The sequence below is a fragment of the Natator depressus genome, chromosome 5 (assembly GCF_965152275.1).
Source record: "Natator depressus isolate rNatDep1 chromosome 5, rNatDep2.hap1, whole genome shotgun sequence".
In the NCBI taxonomy this organism is placed as follows: domain Eukaryota; kingdom Metazoa; phylum Chordata; order Testudines; family Cheloniidae; genus Natator; species Natator depressus.
Genome location: NC_134238.1, coordinates 61,483,414 through 61,504,457, shown reverse-complemented (window position 1 = coordinate 61,504,457; position 21,044 = coordinate 61,483,414). Strand labels below are relative to the sequence as shown.

Sequence of the window (21,044 nt, the reverse complement as noted above, 5' to 3'; positions counted from 1 at the left end):
GTATTCGGAGGCTAGGTGCTCTGGTGTCAGAATTGGAATATGCGTCCCATCTATTGCCCCTCTGCAGTTAGGGAAACCCATTTGTGCAAAACCAGCCACAATGTCAAGCATGTTGCCCAGAGTCACGGTTCTTCTGAGCAGGATGCGATTAATCGCCCTGCAAACTTGCATCAACATGATTCCAACGGTCGACTTTCCCACTCCGAACTGGGTAGCAACCAATCAGTAGCAGTCTGGAGTAGCCAGCATCCAGATTGCAATAGCCACCTACTTCTCCACCGGTAGGGCAGCTCTCAATCTCGTGTCCTTGCCCCGCAGGGTGGGGGCGAGCTCAGCACACAGTCCCATGAAAGTGGCTTTCCTCATCCGAAAGTTCTGCAGCCACTGCTCGTCATCCCAGACTTGCATGAAGATGTGATCCCACCACTCAGTGCTTGTTTCCCGAGCTCAAAAGTGGCATTCCACTGTGATGAGCATGTCTGTGAATGCCACAAGCAATCTCATGTTGTGTGCATTATGCGAGTCAACATCATCGTCGGACTCCTCACTGTCACTCTGTAGTTTAAGGAGTAACTCGACTGCAATTCGTGACGTTCTGGCGAGACCCATCATCATATTCCTCATAAGTTCGAGATCCATTCCCACAGACTGAAAGGGAAGACAGAGCGCGCAGTACAAAAACCGTTGAAAGATGGCGCCAAATGTGGATGGAAGCAGAGGGATTGCTGGGATGCAAAGCGATGCATCACGGGGCATTGGGACAGGACCCAGAATGCCCCTCACCCCCCACGCTCTTCCCACAAGCCCCAGCCCCAGAATGGGAAGAGGTGCTCTGTGGGATAGCTGCCCATAATGCACCGCTCCCAATGCCGCTGCAAGTGCCGCAAATGTGGCCACGCCACGGAGCTTGCAGCCGACAGTGTGAACACACGGCAGCGCTTTCCCTGCTGCGGTCTCTGAGGGCTGGTTTAACTCACAGCACTCTACATCTGTAAGTGTAGCCATGCCCTAAGACTTCAACATGGATTGGTGAGAGGAAATTAAAAAAGTGCTAAGGGATTAGATTTGCAACTCTTGTAATGATTTTCCTGGAATATTAAAATGCTGTTGTAACTTAAAAGACTAACAGTTTCTCCTGAAACACCAAATGATTGGACCACATATTTGGAGAGGAGACAGGGACTAAACATTGGTAAACAGTGAAACAGTGGAATGTAAAATTCTTCACATTCGTAACTGGTGTTTCTTAAAACAGCTCCTCAAATGGCTTTTTCTAAGTAAATAATTTAAATATGTTCTTCAATGTCATAGGATTTAGTTAAGATTGCTTACTTTGCCAACTATAAACTGGCTGATTAGTTATTAATAACCAACAGGTTCCCCTCCCTGGAACAAAATTATTTTGCCCATTGTGACAATACACCCCATATTCTTCATAGAATTATTTTTATAATATAATTATAGTATAACAATGATATGTTTTGTGCAAGATAAGGCATGTGAGATATCATTGGAAAGGTTATGATTTGCTGAATATGATTATTTCATTTGTATGCATGTATCATTTTTGTATCTAAAATTAGGAATATTGACTATACATCTATGTATACATACATACATCTGGCTCTGTGGATGAGGGGAAAGCAGTGGACGTGTTATTTCTGAACTTTAGCAAAGCTTTTGATATGGTCTCCCACAGTAATTTTGCCAGCAAGTTAAAGAAGTATGGGCTGGATGAATGGACTACAAGGTGGATAGAAAGCTAGCTAGATCATCAGGCTCAATGGGTAGTGATCAATGGCTCCATGTCTAGTTGGCAGCCGGTAACAAGCGGAGTGCCCCAAAGGTCACTCCTGGGGCCAGTTTTGTTCAATATCTTCATTAATGATCTGGAGAATGGCGTGGATTGCACCCTCAGCAAGTTTGCGGATGACACTAAACTGGGAGGAGTGGTAGATAAGCTGGAGGGTAGGGATAGGATACAGATGGACCTAGATAAATTAGAGGATTGGGCCAAAAGAAATCTGACAAGTGCAGAGTCCTGCACCTAAGATGGAAGAATCCTATACGCTGCTACAGACTAGGGACCGAGTGGCAGGCAGCAGTTCTGCAGAAAAGGAGTTGGTAGCCAGGAATCGGAGCCCAGGGTCACAGTGGGAGTCAGCACCCAGGCTCAGAACTGGAGTCAAAGGCCCGAAGCCAGAGCCAAGGGTCAGAGATGAAGTCAGTGGTCAGGAATCAGAGCCGAGGGTTAGAACTGGATTATCTGGAGTGAGACAAAGCAGGGGCAAGGCTCGGTCCAAGGCAGGAGCAAGGAGGGAGCAAGGCTGGGAACAAGCAAGAGCAGGAGCTATTTCAGCCATAGGCAAATGTTTTGAGCAGCCACTGAACTGTTGTTGGGTTTAGGAGCTGATCTCCTGACTCTTCCAACCAATCAGGTAGCGTAGCCAACCAGTTAGACCAGTGGTTATCAACCACGGGTACGTGCACCCCATGGGGTACACAGAGGTCTTGCAGGTGGTACATCGACTCATCTAGTTATTTGCCAAGTTTTACAACAGGCTACATAAAAAGCACAAGCAAAATCAGTACAAACTAAAATTTCATACAATGACTTATTTATACTGCTCTATATACTATACATTGAAATGTAAGTACAGTATTTATATTCCTACTGATTTATTTTATAATTATACTGTAAAGATGAGAAAGTAAGCACTTTTTCAGTAATAGTGTGCTGTGACACTTTTGTATTTTTATGTCTGATTTTGTAAGCAAGTAGTTTTTAAGTGAGATGAAACTTGGGGGTACACAAGACAAATCAGGCTCCTGAAAGGGGTACAGCGGTCTGGAAAGATTGAGAGCCACTGAGTTAGACTACTACAGGCCAGCTGCGCTCATTAGGTTGCCCAGCTACTGGCTCTGCTGCAGGCCCTTCTTCCAGACTGGCTCAGTTGCAGGCCCTGATTCCTGACAGCTACTATGCTGGTGTGCAGAGAGTACTGCTAACCTATCATGCTGACCAACAGTTCCTTGTAACAAGCACCTCCCTTGATCTGTCTGTATCCATCTTTTGTCTTATGCTTGGATTGTAAACTCTTTTGGGTGGGGGACTGCCTCTATATTCTATTTATACAGCACCAAGCACAAGGAGGTTCTAGTGCATGAGTGAAGTTCCTAGGCACCGTGGTAGGCATAAAGATAACAACAACTACCACCACCAATGTAGCTCAATATTATTCGGTAAAGCCAATCTCTAACAGTGAGAGGATAGTTCAGTTTCTTTGCCCATTGAGCCCTTGGCTTCTGGACTAAACTAGTCAACAAGGTACCAGATCACTAGAGTTGATCACCAGATCAACTTACTTCATGTGTGCCACCAGAAGTACATCAATTCACTGTTTCTAAGTAGGTCTACAAATGTTCAAGTTTATTAGAATACCAGGATTACATGAAAATTGGAGTACAATTGCTTTAGAAACATATGCAAGCCTCATTGTATTTATTTATTATGAATGCAACTACTGCTTATTTAGAGCTGTTTGATGCAGGGAGCACATTTCACCTGTGATAGCACTGGCTAAGGGCAGACACAGTGTGAGTAGGCACTCCCAAAGTTTACCCAGCACAGCAATCCTGAATATTAATGTAGTCACCAAACCTCTCCTGAACAGATTGCCAGTACTGTATTGTAACAGTCACCTTAAAATCTTCACAGTTGCATTTCCTACTATAGCTAATACTGCAAATAAAGTATAGAGAAATTTAAGTAATGCCAAAACTGAGGCAACTGTATTGATCTATTGATAGCCAATCAGCAAGTTTTTAAGGTAATTATTGTAAATCATATGGGAGATTCTTGACATGAACAAACAAAAATGTGTTTTTACTAATGATTTAAACAGATTTGAGCCCAGGTATTCAAAGATTAAAGTTCAGAGTGATATTCCACTGAATCATCTTGCACTTGAATAAAATGTATTGGCACTTGACTATTATGTTCTACACTGTAAAGTGCATATATGAAAGTAATTAACAATAAAATAGGATGTTTTTAAAAAACATCCTCAAAGTCATATATGATAGTTTAGTTAAATGATAAAAAGAAAAGGCTGCATTTTGGTCACGAAGGAAATAGATTGTTCTGTGCTACTAAAAAGTGTCAAGACACAGATGATTTTACACTCATTGTTTCATCATGACATCTGAAAATGTTGCCCATCCTGGTATCCAGCATCTGTAGGAAGGTTCCGGTGAAGCACTACTCTCATAAGCTGCTGGTGGCAGATGAAAGAGTAAAAAGTGTTTCTCAGAGCAGCAGTCAGGAGGGTTTTATAAAACCCCTCAGGACTGGCCTGCTCTGCTCCCTTCATGTCAGTGGGATAACTCCCACTGATTTCAAAGGGAGCCGAGTTGGACCAACACTGAGCACTTTGGAAAATCCCACCAATAGTGTGCAATAATCAACAGTAGTATCCAATGGCTAAGATAGTAAAGGGTCAAAAACAGAACCAAAAGTAGTCTAAATATGAACCCTGAATTTGTGAACTTTTGCTATTTACATGTAATATGCCCTGAAAGTCACAAAATTTACTCAACTGCTAGAAGGGGGCCTCATCCTCTCTGATTGAACTAACCTCGTTATCCCTAGCCTGATTCTTGCTTGCATATTTATACCTGCCTCTGGAAATTTCCACTACATGCATCCGACGAAGTGGGTAATCACCCACGAAAGCTTATGCTCCAATACGTCTGTTAGTCTATAAGATGCCACAGGACTCTTTGTCACTTTTACAAAATTTACTATTTCTCTCCCATAAATTAAAAGAAACGTGAACTTCTGTCCAAGTATTACTGTTTTAACTACTTTTTATTGCCATCAAAACTGTAACTTGTACCTTTAAGAAACATATCTAAAAAACTAGGAAATATTTAAATTTTTGCTGTCATTTGTTCTAGAAGTTCAAAGCTTAATGCTCTGTATAGTAACTGCAACCTGAAATCATCCTTGTAGTAAATAACGGAATGTGTTTTGTCACTGAGAGAAGATTTGTTTATTACTAGTAATAAACGAATCCAAACTTCAAGGGCAATATTTGGATCTCAGTTACACTAGTGTAAATCTAGAGTAACTCTCTTGAAGTCAATGGACTGGAAGGATTTAATGTAAATGCCATTGGAATCTGGCCCCAGGTGTTTAATTATTTTAACAATAGGATTCCATTTTTCAGATTTTATTAATTCAAATTGCAGTCTCTTAAAGCAGCTGAGATTTTTTAAGGAGATTAATGCACTAATCTCCCAATGATGGGGCTCAATGCCAAATTCCAAGCATAATATATTTGGTGGTCTTAACCTACAGCCTGATCCTGCATACACTTATGCACATGAGTGATTTAACCCATGTGATAAGTCCATGGAACAACTCCTGTAGATTAATCACTCACACCCATGCATAAGTCTTTGCAAGATCAGGCACACAGTCCTTAGCTGATATTTACCCACAATGCAAACAGAGTTAGCAGCCTTAGCACAGAAGAGGACCTCAAATGGCATGTCAGGAGTACTGTAAGTCAGAATTGAGGTACTATGGCTGAACCATGTCGGGGAAAGCTTGAATATTACAAGTACTTGCATTATACTGTCATAGATTTTAAGGCCAGAAGGGACCATTATGATAATTGAGTGTGACCTCTAGCCAGTGATGAGCTGCCAAAATCTTGACAACGGGTTCCCTCCTCACCCCACGAGGGGGTCGTTGCCCACCCCCACCCCCTGGGACTCCTGCCCCATCCAACCCCCCCGCGTTCCTTGATGCCTCCCCCAGGACACCTGCCCCATCCACCCCCCTCCCCGTCCCCTGACTGCCCCCAGAACCGGGCAGGAGGGTCTCGTGGGCCACCGTAGTGGGTGCCCAACCCCACCCCTAAGAGCCAGAGGCACCTGCCGGGGGGTGAGGTGAGGAGTCCCGGTAGTACTTACCTGGGGCAGCTCCCAGCAGGTCCCTCTGGCTCCTAGGAGGGGAGCAGGGGGGGGAGTAGCTAGGGGGAGAGCTGCTAGGGGGGGAGCGGCCGCTCCCCCCACTGATCACATCAAAAGTGGCACCTTAGGCGCCGACTCCCTGGGTGCTCCGGGGCTGGAGTACCCATGGGGAAAATTGGTGAGTGCAGAGCACCCACTGGCAGCTCCCCACCCCGCGCCCAGCCCCAGCTCACCTCCGCTCCGCCTCCGCCTCTTCCCCTGAATGCACCGCCCCGCTCTGCTTCTCTGCCCCGCCGGCTTCCTGCGAATCAGCTGTTCGGCAGGAAGCCGGGGAGGACTGCGAAGCAGGCGACGGCTTCATACTCAGGCCGAGGGTGATGGAGGTGAGCTGGGGCAGGGAGCGGTTCCCCTGCGCGTGTTCCCCCCCGGGTTACCTGCTGCGGCGCAGGCAGCCCTCCTTGTGCCCCACCCCACAAGCTCATTTCCGCCTCCCTGGGCCTGAGTGGGAAGCCGCCGCTTTCTTCTCAGCCTGCCCCGGCTTCCCGCACCAGCTGATTCGCGGGAAGCTGGGGGGGAGGGAAGGGGCGGAGAAGCAGAGCGGGGTGGCGCATTCAGGGGAGGAGGCAGAGGCAGAGCGGAGGTGAGGTGAGCTGGGGCCGGGGGTGGGGCGGGGAGCTGCCGGTGGGTGCTCTGCACCCACCAAATTTTCCCCTTGGGTGCTCCAGGGCTGGAGCACCCGTGGAGTCGGTGCCTAAGGCGCCACTTTTGGCCAGTTAAATTTAGAAGCCCTTTTAGAACCGGTTGTCCCTCGCGGAACAACCAGTTCTAAAAGGGCTTCTAAATTTAACAACCAGTTCTAGCGAACCGGTGCGAACCGGCTCCAGCTCACCACTGCCTCTAGCGTAACACAGGCCAAAGAACCGCACCCAATAATTCCTACATCAAGTCCATAACTTCTGTTGGAGTTAAAGCATCTCTTTTAGAAAGCTATCCAGTCTTGATTTAATGATGGCAAGTGATGGAGAATCTACTACATCCCTAAATACTTGGGCCTTCATCCAGTGTTATCAGTCTCTTAATTTCATGGTCATTGAAATGCACTACAAATATACACACAATGAAAAAGAAAACATTCAATCCTTCAGAGTTTTAGTACAATATTAATAAAGCTATAACCAATAGGGAAAACTAAACAGTAAAGCAATGGAGAGCTAAATACTGCTCACATTTGCACCATTGTAAATCTGGAATAACTCCACTGAAATTACTGCAGCTACTCTGGATTTTATCTAGTGTAACTGAGATCAGAATATACTATGACTTTAGTCTGTAAGAAAGCACAGAGGAATTACTTTCCTTCCAAGACCTGTGACTTGTTTTTACAGACTCAGGAATACTGAAAACAGCTATTTTTTCATTTCTTGCTGTCTTAAATTGAACAAATAAAAATTATTACCTTCGTGCTGCTGATTCTTTGATGGAGTCAAAGTGTCAACTGCATCTTGGATCTGTTCGGCATTGTTTTTAAAAGCAGTGAGAAAGTCCCTTAAAGCAACCTCTGAAGCTTCCGCTTTAAGGTTTATGTAAGAAGAAAGAACATCTGTAAAGAAAGTGGGGTGGGGGAGAGACAGACAGAGGGACAGACATGTTATCTAGTGTACTCTGGAGAGCAAGCCCAGTTCTGACAGCTGAAATACTACAACAGAACACGGGGGAAAAATGTTCAGCACTTCCTACAAGGAAGTCCAGACATATAGTACACTTATGTGTCTATGTATTGTGATACAACAGGCCAGAAGGCAGCAGGAGAGTGACATAGGAGAGATATATGGATACGTAAGCCCCAGGATGAGGTGAAGCCTTATTCCCTGTAGAGGGAAGAAAGGTTTCTATAGATTAATTAAAAGCACCTGAAGCCAATTAGAGCACCTGAAGCCAGTCACCTGATAAAAAACCCCTGCTTCAATCAGCTAGGGGAAGGAGTTGAAGTAGAGAAGAGTTTGGAGAAGTGCCGTGGTTGGCTAGAAGACCAAGACCCTAGGTAAAGACACACCCGGCTTGTGTAAAGAGAGGGCAGGAAGCCCACAAGCTGAAGAGCAGGAGAGGGAAGTAGCCCAGGGGAAGGAAGCACTAGTTCAAGTGGTTTGCCACTATCCCTAGGGTCCCTGGGCTGGGACCCGGAGTAGAGGGCGGGCCCGGGTCTCTCCCTCTCCACTACCCTTCTCTGGGTTACTAGTGGGACAGTAGATACCCTAGTTCAGGGGCAGAAAACTGTGCCCTGACCCCCACCCCCACGCCCAGAAGAGGAAGCGCAGGGCCCATCATAATTGTGCCAGCAATTTGCCACAGTATGTACATATGAACACAGAATGTCTGCAAAATGATGAAAAAGTTTATCCCATAAGCATGGTGAGTATCACTTAGGATTGAAAATTCCACCTTGATTCATTAGCACAAACTATGCCAATTTACATGGGATGAGGTGCTGAATTTTTGCATAAAAGTTGCTGAATTTTTTTTTAAAAAGAGACACCTTTAGAGAGTGAACAGTATTTGCAGTATTGTATTTTTATTTTTTTATTATCTAAAGTAGAAATCAGTTCGTCGATGCTCCATTTTAAATTTGTCTCTTTACATTTCATATTGAGTTAGTAATGTCATTACCTACAACACTCTATTACTCTCTAAGTATCTTTCCCAGATGTGAAGAAGAGCTCTGTGTGGCTCGAAAGCGTGTCTCTTTCACCAACAGTAGTTGGTCCAATAAAATATATTACCTCCTCCACCTTGTCTCTCTAAATTATTTACTACCCTTTTTTTTAAGATCACATTTGTAACTAGTATAAAATGACCATATGTTTGTGGACTTTTCTGTGCTAAAATTGAAAGGAAAAAGAAAATAGAACAGACTTGTATGTTTGCCTTCCTTTGTTGTGATATGGGTTGTAATGATTTTTTATTAATTTAATTGTCTTCATCATTGCATGAGATTTTAGTTTGTTTTGTACTCTTCTTGAAAATGTAATAAAGAAAATATGAAAAAACCCACACTAGAGTTCATACTGCATATTAAGGATGAATTTTTACACATTTATTTCCCAATACATTTTTTTTAATAAAAGTAATAAACACATTTTTATTTTCCTTATGAATGCCATATAATATTGTTATACCGTATATTACGTATTTTGTGTAAGGAATTTTGAATTTTTGAGTCTACAAATGTGCATAGAAAATCCAGTATACAGATGAAGGGATTATTTATAATACAGGGAAGAAAAACCAGTGCTAGGTGGGATTGGTGCTGATTGTAAATTACAGCTTTGCAGATCTTTTATTTAATGTTTATCGGTATTTTCCAACTGGTTTTAGTTTGTGCTGCTGGAAATATCACAAAAATACACACTAACCTTGTAGCGGTGAACATAGAACTGACACAACGTTCTCTTGAAAAGTGTGGTAGGCTTGCTTTATCCCCTCAAAAACAGCTTCAGTGTACTTAACTTGGAGGTTGTATAGGCTTTTATGGAAATTGAGTTCAGCTTGCAGAGCATGTATCTAGAAGACAAAATACATATAAAACATAATGATGGTTAGCTACAATAATTACCATTATTCACATCCTATGCGGAGGTCACATTCAAAATTTTCTTCTGTTTTGAGAGACATTACCAGTCCCAGAACAATTCCGCATTTTAAGTATAGGCAATCTCTCTCAGAATGGCAGAATCTTTTAAAGTGTGAATAGACTGGGAATTGGAATTTCCAGCCTGTGGGAAATTTCACATTTCTGATTTGTTTGGTTGTTTGCTCTGATTTGGAAGAAGATGGAAATTCAGATTTTTTCCAGGGAACAGACATTTTTGAAAAGTTCAATTTCAGAATAACCAAAACAGATTTTTTTTTTTAAACTTCTGCACTAGCAAACCAAGCAGCCCAGGGAGCATATTTGAAGCTTAAATACACCATTAATATAGTGAATTACAAGCAGCGTAGTTCAGCACAGAAATCTTTTAGGACCTGATCCAGTGTGCCCTTGAAGTCAACAGGGAATCTTTCCATTGATTTAAATGGGCTATGGTTCAGGCCCTTTAAAGAATTATTATAAATGTAACTCTAGCACAGGGGAAGGTAAACTACAGCCTGGGGGCTGCATCCGGCCCTACAGACATTTTAATCCAGCCCTCAAGCTCCCACCGGGGAGCAGGGTCCAGGGTGTGCCCTGCTCCGGCACTCCAACTGAGGAGCGGGGTCAGGGGCTTGCCCCACTCCATGCAGCTCCAGGAAGCAGCAACGTGTCCCCCCTCCAGCTCCTACACATAGGGGCAGCCAGGGGGCTCCACATGCTGCCCCTGCAGCTCCCACTGGCCAGGAACCACGGCCAATGGGAGCTGCAGGGAGCTGCTTGAGGTAAGCACCACCCAGAGCCTACACCCGTGCCACCTTTCTGCGCCCCAATTCCCTGCCCCAGCCCTGATTCCCCTCCTCCCTCGAACCCCTCGGTCCCAGCCCAGAGGAGCCTCCTGTACCCACAACCCCAGAGCCCGTACCTCCAGCTGGAGTCCTCACCTCCTCCCGCACCCCAACCCCCAATTTTGTGAGCATTCGTGGTCCACCATACAATTTCCATACCCAGATGTGGTCCTCGGGCCAAAAAGTTTGCCCACCCCTGCTCTAGCAAAATATCTGTGAGCACTGAGCACCAAATATTTTTTTTCTTTCAACACCATAATTTTTTTAAGTGTTGTGAGGAAAAAAAATACGTTAACACAAAGCTTATATAAAACACTACAAATATTTTCCATTATTTCAATGTGTTAAAAATAATAAAATCCATAAAATACGGATGGGTCTTTGTTTCTGCATATCAGTATTGCTGTGGATGAATCCATATTTCCATTCTCAGAAACTGTTTTCTAAGCCCAGCTGGAGAGTTCCCCCTGAAGTGAGCAGAAAATTGGATGTGGAAATATTCCACTCTCCACTTGGTATTTCAGAGGGAGAAGTTATAGCTGAAAGCCACAGTAAGGAATCAGATTCTCGTAAAGAAAAGGTGGTTTGGCATTATTAATTACTATTGTCATGACTTATTTATTAAGCACCAAGATGTACATGGTGCTGTACAAATCAGTCCCTTCCCCCAAAGATCTGATGATCCAAAAAAGAGAAACAGAGAAGATTAAGAAGGATGGAAAATTCAGAGGAGGGAATGGCGCTTTTTTTTAAAAAAAATACTGTTAATTAATTTGGATTAGTGCTGTAAATTCATGCAGTAACAGTTAACAATCAGGAAAAAGGGTGGCAACATTACCACAGGGGAAAAAATGAGCTCTCTTTCATTGCTAACTCAGTGAGTCTGGATAGCCCACAGGGATTGAAACAAAAACCGATGGCCTCTAGAAAACACAATACTTTGCCTACATCTCTGTTCATTTGAAGTGTGTAGAAAAGAACAAACCTCCAAATTAGTCGAGTCTTAGGCTTTTCCAGACCTTAGATCAAACATTCAAAGACTAGTAAGCTGTACTGGAAGAAAAACGCAGAGCAGAATTACAAGAAACCCAAGGAAGTTGTCATCTACATAATGTAACAACTGTCATATCCAAATGTTAGTCAGGTAACAGAGTAGTGCCTATAAATGCAATGAGTAATATCCTGGACCCACTGAAGTCAATAGTAAAACTCCCATTGACTTCAATGAAGCTTTTATATTTCTAGTAACTGAAATGACAGTCTGCAAGATGCTTCCTCAACACAATGGCCTTTCTGTGGGCTCTTCTTCATGAATGATATGGCTGTCTGAACAGTTATGAAGACTTACATTAACTTCATCAAAAATAAAGAGGCAAAAACCTATAACTAGTAATGTCCTAATTGGTCCCTTTGGCAGTCCTGATAATATGAAACCCTCATTAATGAGAGTAACCCTCTTATCCATCCTGATAGCATTAGACCTCTTTGGATTAGAGAATCCAACAAAACAAAAACCCAAAACTGAACTATATTCTAGGCTAGGAGAACCTGAAGTCCATCTTTCAAAATGTACCATATGAACTGATATTGCCAGTGAGCCTGGGTAGAGATGAGGAGACAGGAAAAACTACATACACTTAGTTGTCAAATGCTTCTCATCACAGCTAATTAAAATATGAACAGACAGCTCTTGCGGAGCACTTTTCACTGAGCAATGGTAAAGTAGAGAAGGACCTGATATAGCATACCTTTCCCAACAGGATTACCTGAGCGAGAGAGAGAGAGAGATTTAGGCTTTGCCCCCATTCTTTGGTTCTGACATTCTTACAGTGACTACAGTTCTATGCCATATGGAGACCAGGCCTATCATGACAACATGATCAGTGGATGATGCTTAAAAGAAAGTGACGCTTAAAGGAGTAAGACCTATGAACAATTGGACTCTCATTCTCAGACTCCAAATAAAGGTCTAAAATCACTTTGCTGTGGTGATGCTCAAGAAAGGACTGAGTGCTTTCAGGGAACCTTGTTTTGAAAACTGGACCGTTGTTGATGTTCCTTGATTTTTTCATTGTTTTCATAGTCTTTGAAACAGACAAGATTGTATAACAAAGGAAATTATTGGAAGAACCTAGTAAAGATCTTCTATGGACAACCTATGTTCCCCATGACCTGATTGTAGACTGAATTTGGATGGGGGACAGTGTCATTCATCCATTCATCTTAGCACTGTATACAATGAGAATGTGCATAATTTCTTTTTTTAAGTAATTTTTATTTTATTTTCTATGTTATGGGCCTAACCAGTTAATACAGCCTTCATACTCTCGGGTTTGGCATTCCTTGAGGTGTAATAAGTTATTCGCATTGGTCAATAGTCTAGAGCCTGACATTTTCTTTGCTCGTTTCCACCCCTGGAAGAAAGTGGAAACTTCATCCAACAACTAGATCTCATCTCCTGCTCTGCTCCAGTCTTCCAGCCTGACTTCTACCAAGATGATAGGTCTTTATCCACCAGAGCAAACTCCTACCTCAAAAGACAGCAACCACAGCCACCCATCAACCGCTTAACTGTAAAGAAGCACTCTTTCCTTTTCCTTCTCCTTCACCTGTCTTTCTCTAGTGTTTGTCTGTGTTACTCTGCCTGATTTAGGGAAACTAAATTTTCTGAAAAAAACTTATGGCTTTGTTATAACCCAATTAATATTGTCCATCATAAAGAGCTGAATTTGATTTTGTGACTTGCAATTTGCTTTGCTTTATGAAATTAAAATCAGAATATTTTGAACACCGTGTTTTAATACTGAGATAAACCTCAGACCATCCAAAAGAATGTTATCTTCTTTGCACTAGCTATGACGTGCTTTAAATAACACCCATCTAATCAATGAACCATGAATATTTAGTGTCAGAGAAGCTGCACACAATGTTTTATTCCTTTTTGATTGGTTGGGTTGAGCTTTTTAATAAGCACCTGCACTGTGGTTTTGATCAGCCTTTTACTAGTGAGAGACTAGAACAGCTGTGCTGAGAAAGCAGAGCACACAACTGTATTCACCTTATCATTATTTGACTTACAGTTTTTGTGGCTATTGCATTCCACATTTCTATTACAATATTCTGCCAATAAAATTCTTCATTAAAGCACATGGAGGAACTCCCTCACTCCCACTCCCCTCCACTTAAATATAGGAAGTTTACATAAAGTAACCCCAACCAATATTTCCATTAAATTTGAAAAAGTAGTTGATTTTAGGAGCACATTGTGAGTGTGTAAGCACTGCCCATTACCTTACCTACCTCATCTTCCCACCTCCAAACAGTTTGCTGCTTCCCTTTTCCCCATTAGCAGGACATAAGAATGGCCATACTGGGTCAGAACAAAGGTCCATCAGGCCCACTTTCCTGTCTTCTGACAGCCGCCAATGCCCCAGAGGGAATGAACAGAACACGTAATCATCAAATGATCCATCCCCTGTCACCCATTCCCAGCTTTTGGCAAACAGAGGCTAGGGACACCATATCTGCCCATCCTGGCTAATAGCCACTGATGGACCTATCCACCATGAATTTATCTAGTTCTTTTTTTAACCCTATTATATTCTTGGCCTTCACAACATCCTCTGGCAAAGAGTTCCACAGGTTGACTGCATTGCACGAAGAAATACTTCCTTTTGTTTTAAACCTGTTGCCTATTAACTATCTGCTTCCCCAAGCTAGATCTTTAGGAGGTAATGTATAAGATGGGAATGGTGTGAAAATATCCTTGATGTTAGGTTCAAGAGTGACCTAAAGATGCTGCATACCTATCCCAAATTAACTCCAGTTTAGAACACTGATGTTGAGGAAGGAATCTTTGTGACATGGTAAGTAGCATTACAAAGCCCTGAGAAGACCATAATTTATTTGTTCTGAAAGTTCCATTTTACTGAAGAGTTTTATCCATTTTGTTTTTTTAAGACTGGCCTGGTCTGAAAGGTTGAATAAACTGTTATTATGGATGCCAGCTTGGTTACTGAAATTACAACTAAAACTGCAAGAGGAGAGATGTGGGGACATAACCTAAATTTACTTGTATTCAGTTAATATGTAAATGTCCTCTTCTTTCTTCATCTTTAGCTTATTGTCAACATTTAAATTTGGTTGGCCCTACCTCTGCATGGAAAACTGCGTTAGTGGAAGATCTGAATGACGTGCACTTTGAAAACTTATGTTGATTACTAAGGAGCTATATCTTGAAAGAAAACATTTGTCTTTAATCAAGAAAAAATATTTATCTTTTGGAACAACTTCAGTTTCCAGCCCTGAAGAATCCCGATTCTACACTGCAGGGAGGCCAGATTGAGGGACTGTTGCATACAAGAGAGATCCAGTAAACCTGCCAAACATCTGGCGAAGAGACCCAGAGGAATACTAGGCCAGATCAAGAAATGTCCTGCTAGTGAGCTGATGAGACAGAGATAACTTAAACAACTGATTGAGAGACAAAGCTGTAAGAAGACAAGACCATAACCAGAGACCAACTACTTAGGAATAGGGAGACGCCAGCTCCACTTGGAACAACGGCATCCACAAATCTATTTCCGAAACATACCTGAATGTATTATGGGAGAAAATGGCTCCTTTATTAAAATCCTTTGCAAAACGATGTTGGTGTTTTCTAATGAAGGATTTACAAATGAATTACTGGGCATATTCTTAATAATCCTTGTTAAGACAATTTCATGGGTTATTTTAATTTGCCAAAGAAAAATCCCTGCAAACATGATAGAGCCAATAGAAATTTTCCAAATTTTGATTTTTCTGATAAAAAACAGAGATGAAAAATCCATCCTGTTATTTTGACATACTACAGAGCCAGCCAGAATTTTTCAAAATTCAAAATTCTGACAAAAAGAGACTTTTTTGCATAAACCTTCTTCTTTTCTGACCACCGCTAAAATCTGATGTACAAAATGAAAACTTTTGTCTCACTGTTTTATAAAGTATGTTTTGTAACGTCTACACATACTAAGCTGAATACTTATTACTACTACGACGACTACTGTTTTCTTGTGTTTATATTGAACAGAACATAAAAGGGCCCTTGTTTGTACTCATTGTGTCTTAGCTAAAAAACATTGGCTCAGGCACTTTTTTTTTTTAAGAGTAAAATAGCAACTGATGCTGAAATGGGAATGTGCATTTGAAATTTCAGATGTTTTTCTGATTAACCTTTCTCCCTTTCTTTCTTTTGCATATTAACCAATACATATGATCCCTCTAACATTTTTGTTACCATCTGTGCCTGATTTATGGTTTATAGGCTTCCCTCTGTTCTATGCTGTACAGGAGAGCAAAGGAGAAGAATAAGGGATGGAAAGACCTCTGAAGCCATGGAAGGCGGGGTAGCAAAACTAATTAGAGATACTTCCCTCTTCCCCAGGACCCAGTATAAGCTCCTTCTTAAGATCACTAAGCAGATGCTGAATCCACAGACTGGGGTGGACTTAAACCTGCTATGTTCAGTGTTCTGTGCTCAATAGTAACTAATTTCCAAACAGAAATTTATTCATTTGTTAGTACTGCTAGAAGCAGCATTAAATCACTTTTGTTGCTTTCCCCCACCTTAGAGAGGGAGCTAATCTGCAGACATAAGGAGATTAGGGATGGGTGGGGTGAGGGTAGACAGTGATATCCCAGCTCCTAAAAGATTGCTGCCATGAAGAAAAAGGTCTGGCACTGTCACGGAGGAACCAGTCTTCTTTATACATTTATCTACACAGCTAAAGGGTCATTTTCTCTGTCTCTTCTATAATGCCAAAAACCCCTCTCCATGATGAGGAAAATGTGTCAGTTCTCTTGTAGGGTTGCCACCCTTCCAAGTTTTCCCAGGAAGATCCCCTTTTGAGGTAGTTGTCCTGGGAAATCCGTAAGGGTGCTCAGTAGATACTGCCAACTCTCCAGTTTTGTGGGCTGAGGTTCATCTGGGATATCCCTTTTGGCGGGGGGGGGGGAGGGCACAGGGTACCTCACAGGTGGAAACCCTACTCAAATGCCACTGAGACTCCAGATTTTATTTTCCAACCTCAGGTTTCTGGCGAGTGAACAAACCTAAGTGATTCCCTGTGGGGTTACCTAGAGAATAAGTTAATAAAACCCAAGAGCCATATTATTGAACTTTTAGGAGGTATAGCAGAAATTTTATATCTTATATTCACCACAGAGAATTCTTCCAACCCAAGACAGTGACCCCACTTGACCTCCTCTGGGATGCTCCTCTGCACCATGGCATCAGAGTAGGACTCAACCCCTGCCTGCAACCTTTCCCTAATACCGCACCAGTGCCCAGCATTTCCCCCATGCACCTTCTTAGGCCTTCCCAGCCTCCTACAATGCCCACTCCATACATTCTCTCCTCCTGCCTTTCCCAGAGCCCTTCCTCTTACTTCCATTCCAAGACTGGAAAGCATGACTCTGTGCCACAGAGTTTCCTCCCAGTTTCCTACCTTGTCTTTGCCTCTCCCCCTTTATGCACATACAACTCTGCCCAGAGTGCCTCTATGCTGTGGAACAACATATGGGGAGTCAGGACTGAGGCATTTCTCAGCCTGGTCCAAAATCAGGCAAAACAGTAAAGAATGGCTTTCATCTACCTGGTGTAAAACCAAACACTTCTTTACTAACAAAGCCTCTGTACCTCTTATAAGCAGTATAGCAACTGGCTTTTTCCGGGAAGGCAAGATGGTCAATTTCCCAGTTCTTCCTGGGCCCTTCCTGATCCTATTTTTCCCGAGATTGTGAGGGGAGAGAGAGAGCTCTTTTGCTGCCTCCTCTTTATATCTCTGTTCTAATGAAATACATTGTTAGCGCCATCCCTGACTACCTTAAAGTGTAAACTATGTACATCCCCATCAGAAGCTCTGACTAACCCACACTCTCTCACAAAACATGACAATAAATTAAGCTGCACTCCTCCCTTGTAAAGTCAACAGCCCAAATGTGAAATTTTGGAGTGTGTAGTCTAAAACATTTTGGGTTTGAGGAGCCAAAAATATTTAGAGTTTTTTTATAGACAATCACAGAGATTTTTTTAAAAATAACATTAAGACTTTAAGAAGTTACATCTTGATTTTTTCCAAATGTCAGAAAAATTCTGCTGTGGGATGCAATGTGACATGGGAAGTTTCAGGGGGGGCTTATTTGTTTTGGGGGAAGATGACTGGGAGAGTGGGCTGCTTAATAATTAGGCCTACAACAAAAAGCTGGCTTCGTCCTTTGCTTTGGAGTGGCTACCACTCTCTAACTCTAAAACTGCTTTCCCAAGAGTGTCGTATTAAGTGAATATACATGAACCACCCAAAAGGTATTTTATATGCAATAAATTTTCAGTTTGAGAGACACTGTTCAAAACATCAAACCCAAGTGTTTCTGGAGAGTTGTACATCTGGATTGTTATTTTTTTCTACTGTTTCTTGTTAGTAATAGAGCATTCTGTTACATAATTCAATGTCAAAATATTGAATATTTTAGTATTTATTTACTTAGCATCATAAATAATAAAGGCAATAATGGAGGTTGTGGAATCTCCATCATTGGAGATTCTTAAGAGCAGGTTAGACAAACACCTGTAAGGAATGGTCTAGATAATTAATTCTGCCTCAGGTGCAGGGGTGCCGCCAAGGACCCGGAGTGCCGCCAGGTGAGTAAAAAGGGATTCTCAAGGGGAGCCTCCCCAGCTGGGAGCTCAGGTGGGCCGGATAGGATGGTCCTGCAGGCCAGATGTGGCCCGCAGACCGCAGTTTGCCCAACCCTTTAACAACCAGTTCTAAACCGGCTTCTAAATTTAACAACCAGTTCGTGCGAACCGGCTCCAGATCACCACTGATTATACCACATCCCCATATAACACCAGTCCAAGGACAAGGATTTAAAGGATCTGATCAGGTTGGTTTTGGCATTCAGAAATACCGATCAGATGCACTCATGAGAAAGTGTATGTAGTTTTCTTCCTACAGTAAAATCATTCTTGTAACAAATGATTTCAGCAAAACACATTTTGCAATAACTGGTTTAAGAACAACGAATATAAAATAATTTTTTAAAATATTTTGAATTACACATTTAGACCTCAGGTCAGGACAGCATCCCCATTTAGGAAAGGTGCCTAATTTTAAGCACATGCAAATGTTAAGCATGTTGAACTGGAACCTAAATCAATACAACTGACTGTTCTGAGGCCAAGAAAAGGTGCGTGAGGTAATGTCTTTTATTGGACTAACTTCTGTGGGTCAGAGAGACAAGCTTTAGAAAGCAACAGAAGTTGGTCCAATAACAGATACCATCTCACCGACCGTGTCTCTCTAATATCCTGGGACCAGATACACAGATACAACATTGCATACAACAATGTGCTGAGGCTGTACAGTTTCATGAGAAATTTAGTTAAAAATCCTCTTAATGGAGACCAAAGGATTGGAATTGGCTACAGTTCCAAAAGAAAGATGTTTTTCTCCCAAGTTAAAAATGTAAATGGCATTGAAGCAATACCAAATTCAGACTTTAGCCCCTGTTGAATCTCAGACTCAGGACCGGCTCGAAGCATCAGCAAAGCAAGCACATGCTTGGGGTGGCACAATTCCAGGGGCAGCATTCCGGCCATCGATTTTTTTTTTTTTGCCTTGGGCAGTTGCGCTCTTGGAGCTTGGGATGGCAAATATACTAGAGCCGGCACTGCTCAGACGTCTAATCCTTTCATGGGAGTGCTTCTCTGAACTACCTAATTTCTTTACGTATCTATTTTATTATAGCCCCTTCACGATTATCCACTTACTAAGGTCCAAGGAAAACATGAAATTAACATACAAACTGATTCCATTGTTTTTCTTGCAGATTAACTGACCAATATCTATTGCTGTGATTATATTCTTGGCCAATCTATAGACTCCACCACAAGGCCCCAATTCCACAAACACTTAAGTGCTAATTTTAAGCATGTAAGTAGTCCCAATGAGCACACATGTTAAGTGTTTGCAGGATCAGGGCCTGAGTTTATTACAGTTCTGTCCTCCAGACGTTGACTTGCTCCTAGACCTAGACAAATTGGAGGATTGGGCCAAAAGAAATCTGATGAGGTTCAACAAGGATAAGTGCAGAGTCCTGCACTTAGGACGGAAGAATCCAATGCACCACTACAGACTAGGGACCGAATGGCTAGGCAGCAGTTCTGCGGAAAAGGACCTAGGGGTGACAGTGGACGAGAAGCTGGATATGAGTCAACAGTGTGCCCTTGTTGCCAAGAAGGCCAATGGCATTTTGGGATGTATAAGTAGGGGCGTAGCCAGCAGATCGAGGGACTTGATCGTTCCCCTCTATTCGACATTGGTGAGGCCTCATCTGGAGTACTGTGTCCAGTTTTGGGCCCCACACTACAAGAAGGATGTGGATAAATTGGAGAGAGTCCAGCGAAGGGCAACAAAAATGATTAGGGGTCTGGAACACATGACTTATGAGGAGAGGCTGAGGGAACTGGGATTGTTTAGTCTGCAGAAGAGAAGAATGAGGGGGAATTTGATAGCTGCTTTCAACTACCTGAGAGGTGGTTCCAAAGAGGATGGTTCTAGACTATTCTCAGTGGTAGAAGATGACAGGACAAGGAGTAATGGTCTCAAGTTGCAGTGGGGGAGGTTTAGGTTGGATATTAGGAAAAACCTTTTCACTAGGAGGGTGGTGAAACACTGGAATGCGTTACCTAGGGAGGTGGTAGAATCTCCTTCCTTAGAAGTTTTTAAGGTCAGGCTTGACAAAACCCTGGCTGGGATGATTTAATTGGGGATTGGTCCTGCTTTGAGCAGGGGGTTGGACTAGATGACCTCCTGAGGTCCCTTCCAACCCTGATATTCTATGATTCTATGATTCCTTTGGGACTAACTGTTTTGTTTATACTTAGCAGATCACACAGTAGTATTCTGAGTTTTACTGCTACTAAACACATCATAAACTGACCATCAGTTTCTCAATTCTTTTTCACCACCTTCTTCATCTGAGGCTGATACCATATTTAGGGGAGTCATAACAAATTTACAGTATTAGGAACAGCAGACAAAGCATGGTAATAGCAGACAAGAGTGAATGGTAAGTGTCAGTGTTGGACAAGGAGATACTTCAAAGACTTGAGAAGAATTCTCTGGGAATCAATAATGGATAGTTCTGGAGATGCCACTGTATTGGCAAGGGCACAGCTGGCTCCCAGCAAGGTCACTAGGCAACTCCGCAAGCACAGCTGGGCCCAGTGAGCCCCCTCAAACCGTTGTACTTCCTGATTGGGCACGAGAGTCAGCAGTCTGCTACTTGAGTCTTGCAGCTGCTCAGTGTGTACCATGCCTGCAGCTGTGCTTACCCTGCTCTCACTTCCGCTGCCTTGCTCAAGTCCTGCTCCTGCTCCAGCCCCAGCCTCCCTATCCATTCTGATTTCTGACTCCTAGCTCTGATCCTCTGGCTACATCCGTGACTCTGACTCCAGCTTACTCTTCAGTTTAGACTTCAACTTCTGACTCCAGTTCTGAACTTGACTTGGCCCCTCAACTCTGACTCTGGCTTTACCCTTGGTG

General features: G+C 42.7%; 1 protein-coding gene across 1 annotated transcript in view; it reads right to left on the bottom strand.

The window, feature by feature from the left end:
• LOC141987949 (uncharacterized) overlaps window positions 1–21,044 on the bottom strand; it is a 161,987-nt gene that overhangs the window by 6,397 nt on the left and 134,546 nt on the right. Inside the window, exons 11-12 of the mRNA XM_074953781.1 lie at window positions 9,393–9,540; window positions 7,439–7,582 (exon numbers count right to left, since the gene is read on the bottom strand). Coding sequence (XP_074809882.1) covers window positions 7,439–7,582; window positions 9,393–9,540 — 292 coding nt within the window. The remainder of the gene's footprint in view (window positions 1–7,438; window positions 7,583–9,392; window positions 9,541–21,044) is intronic.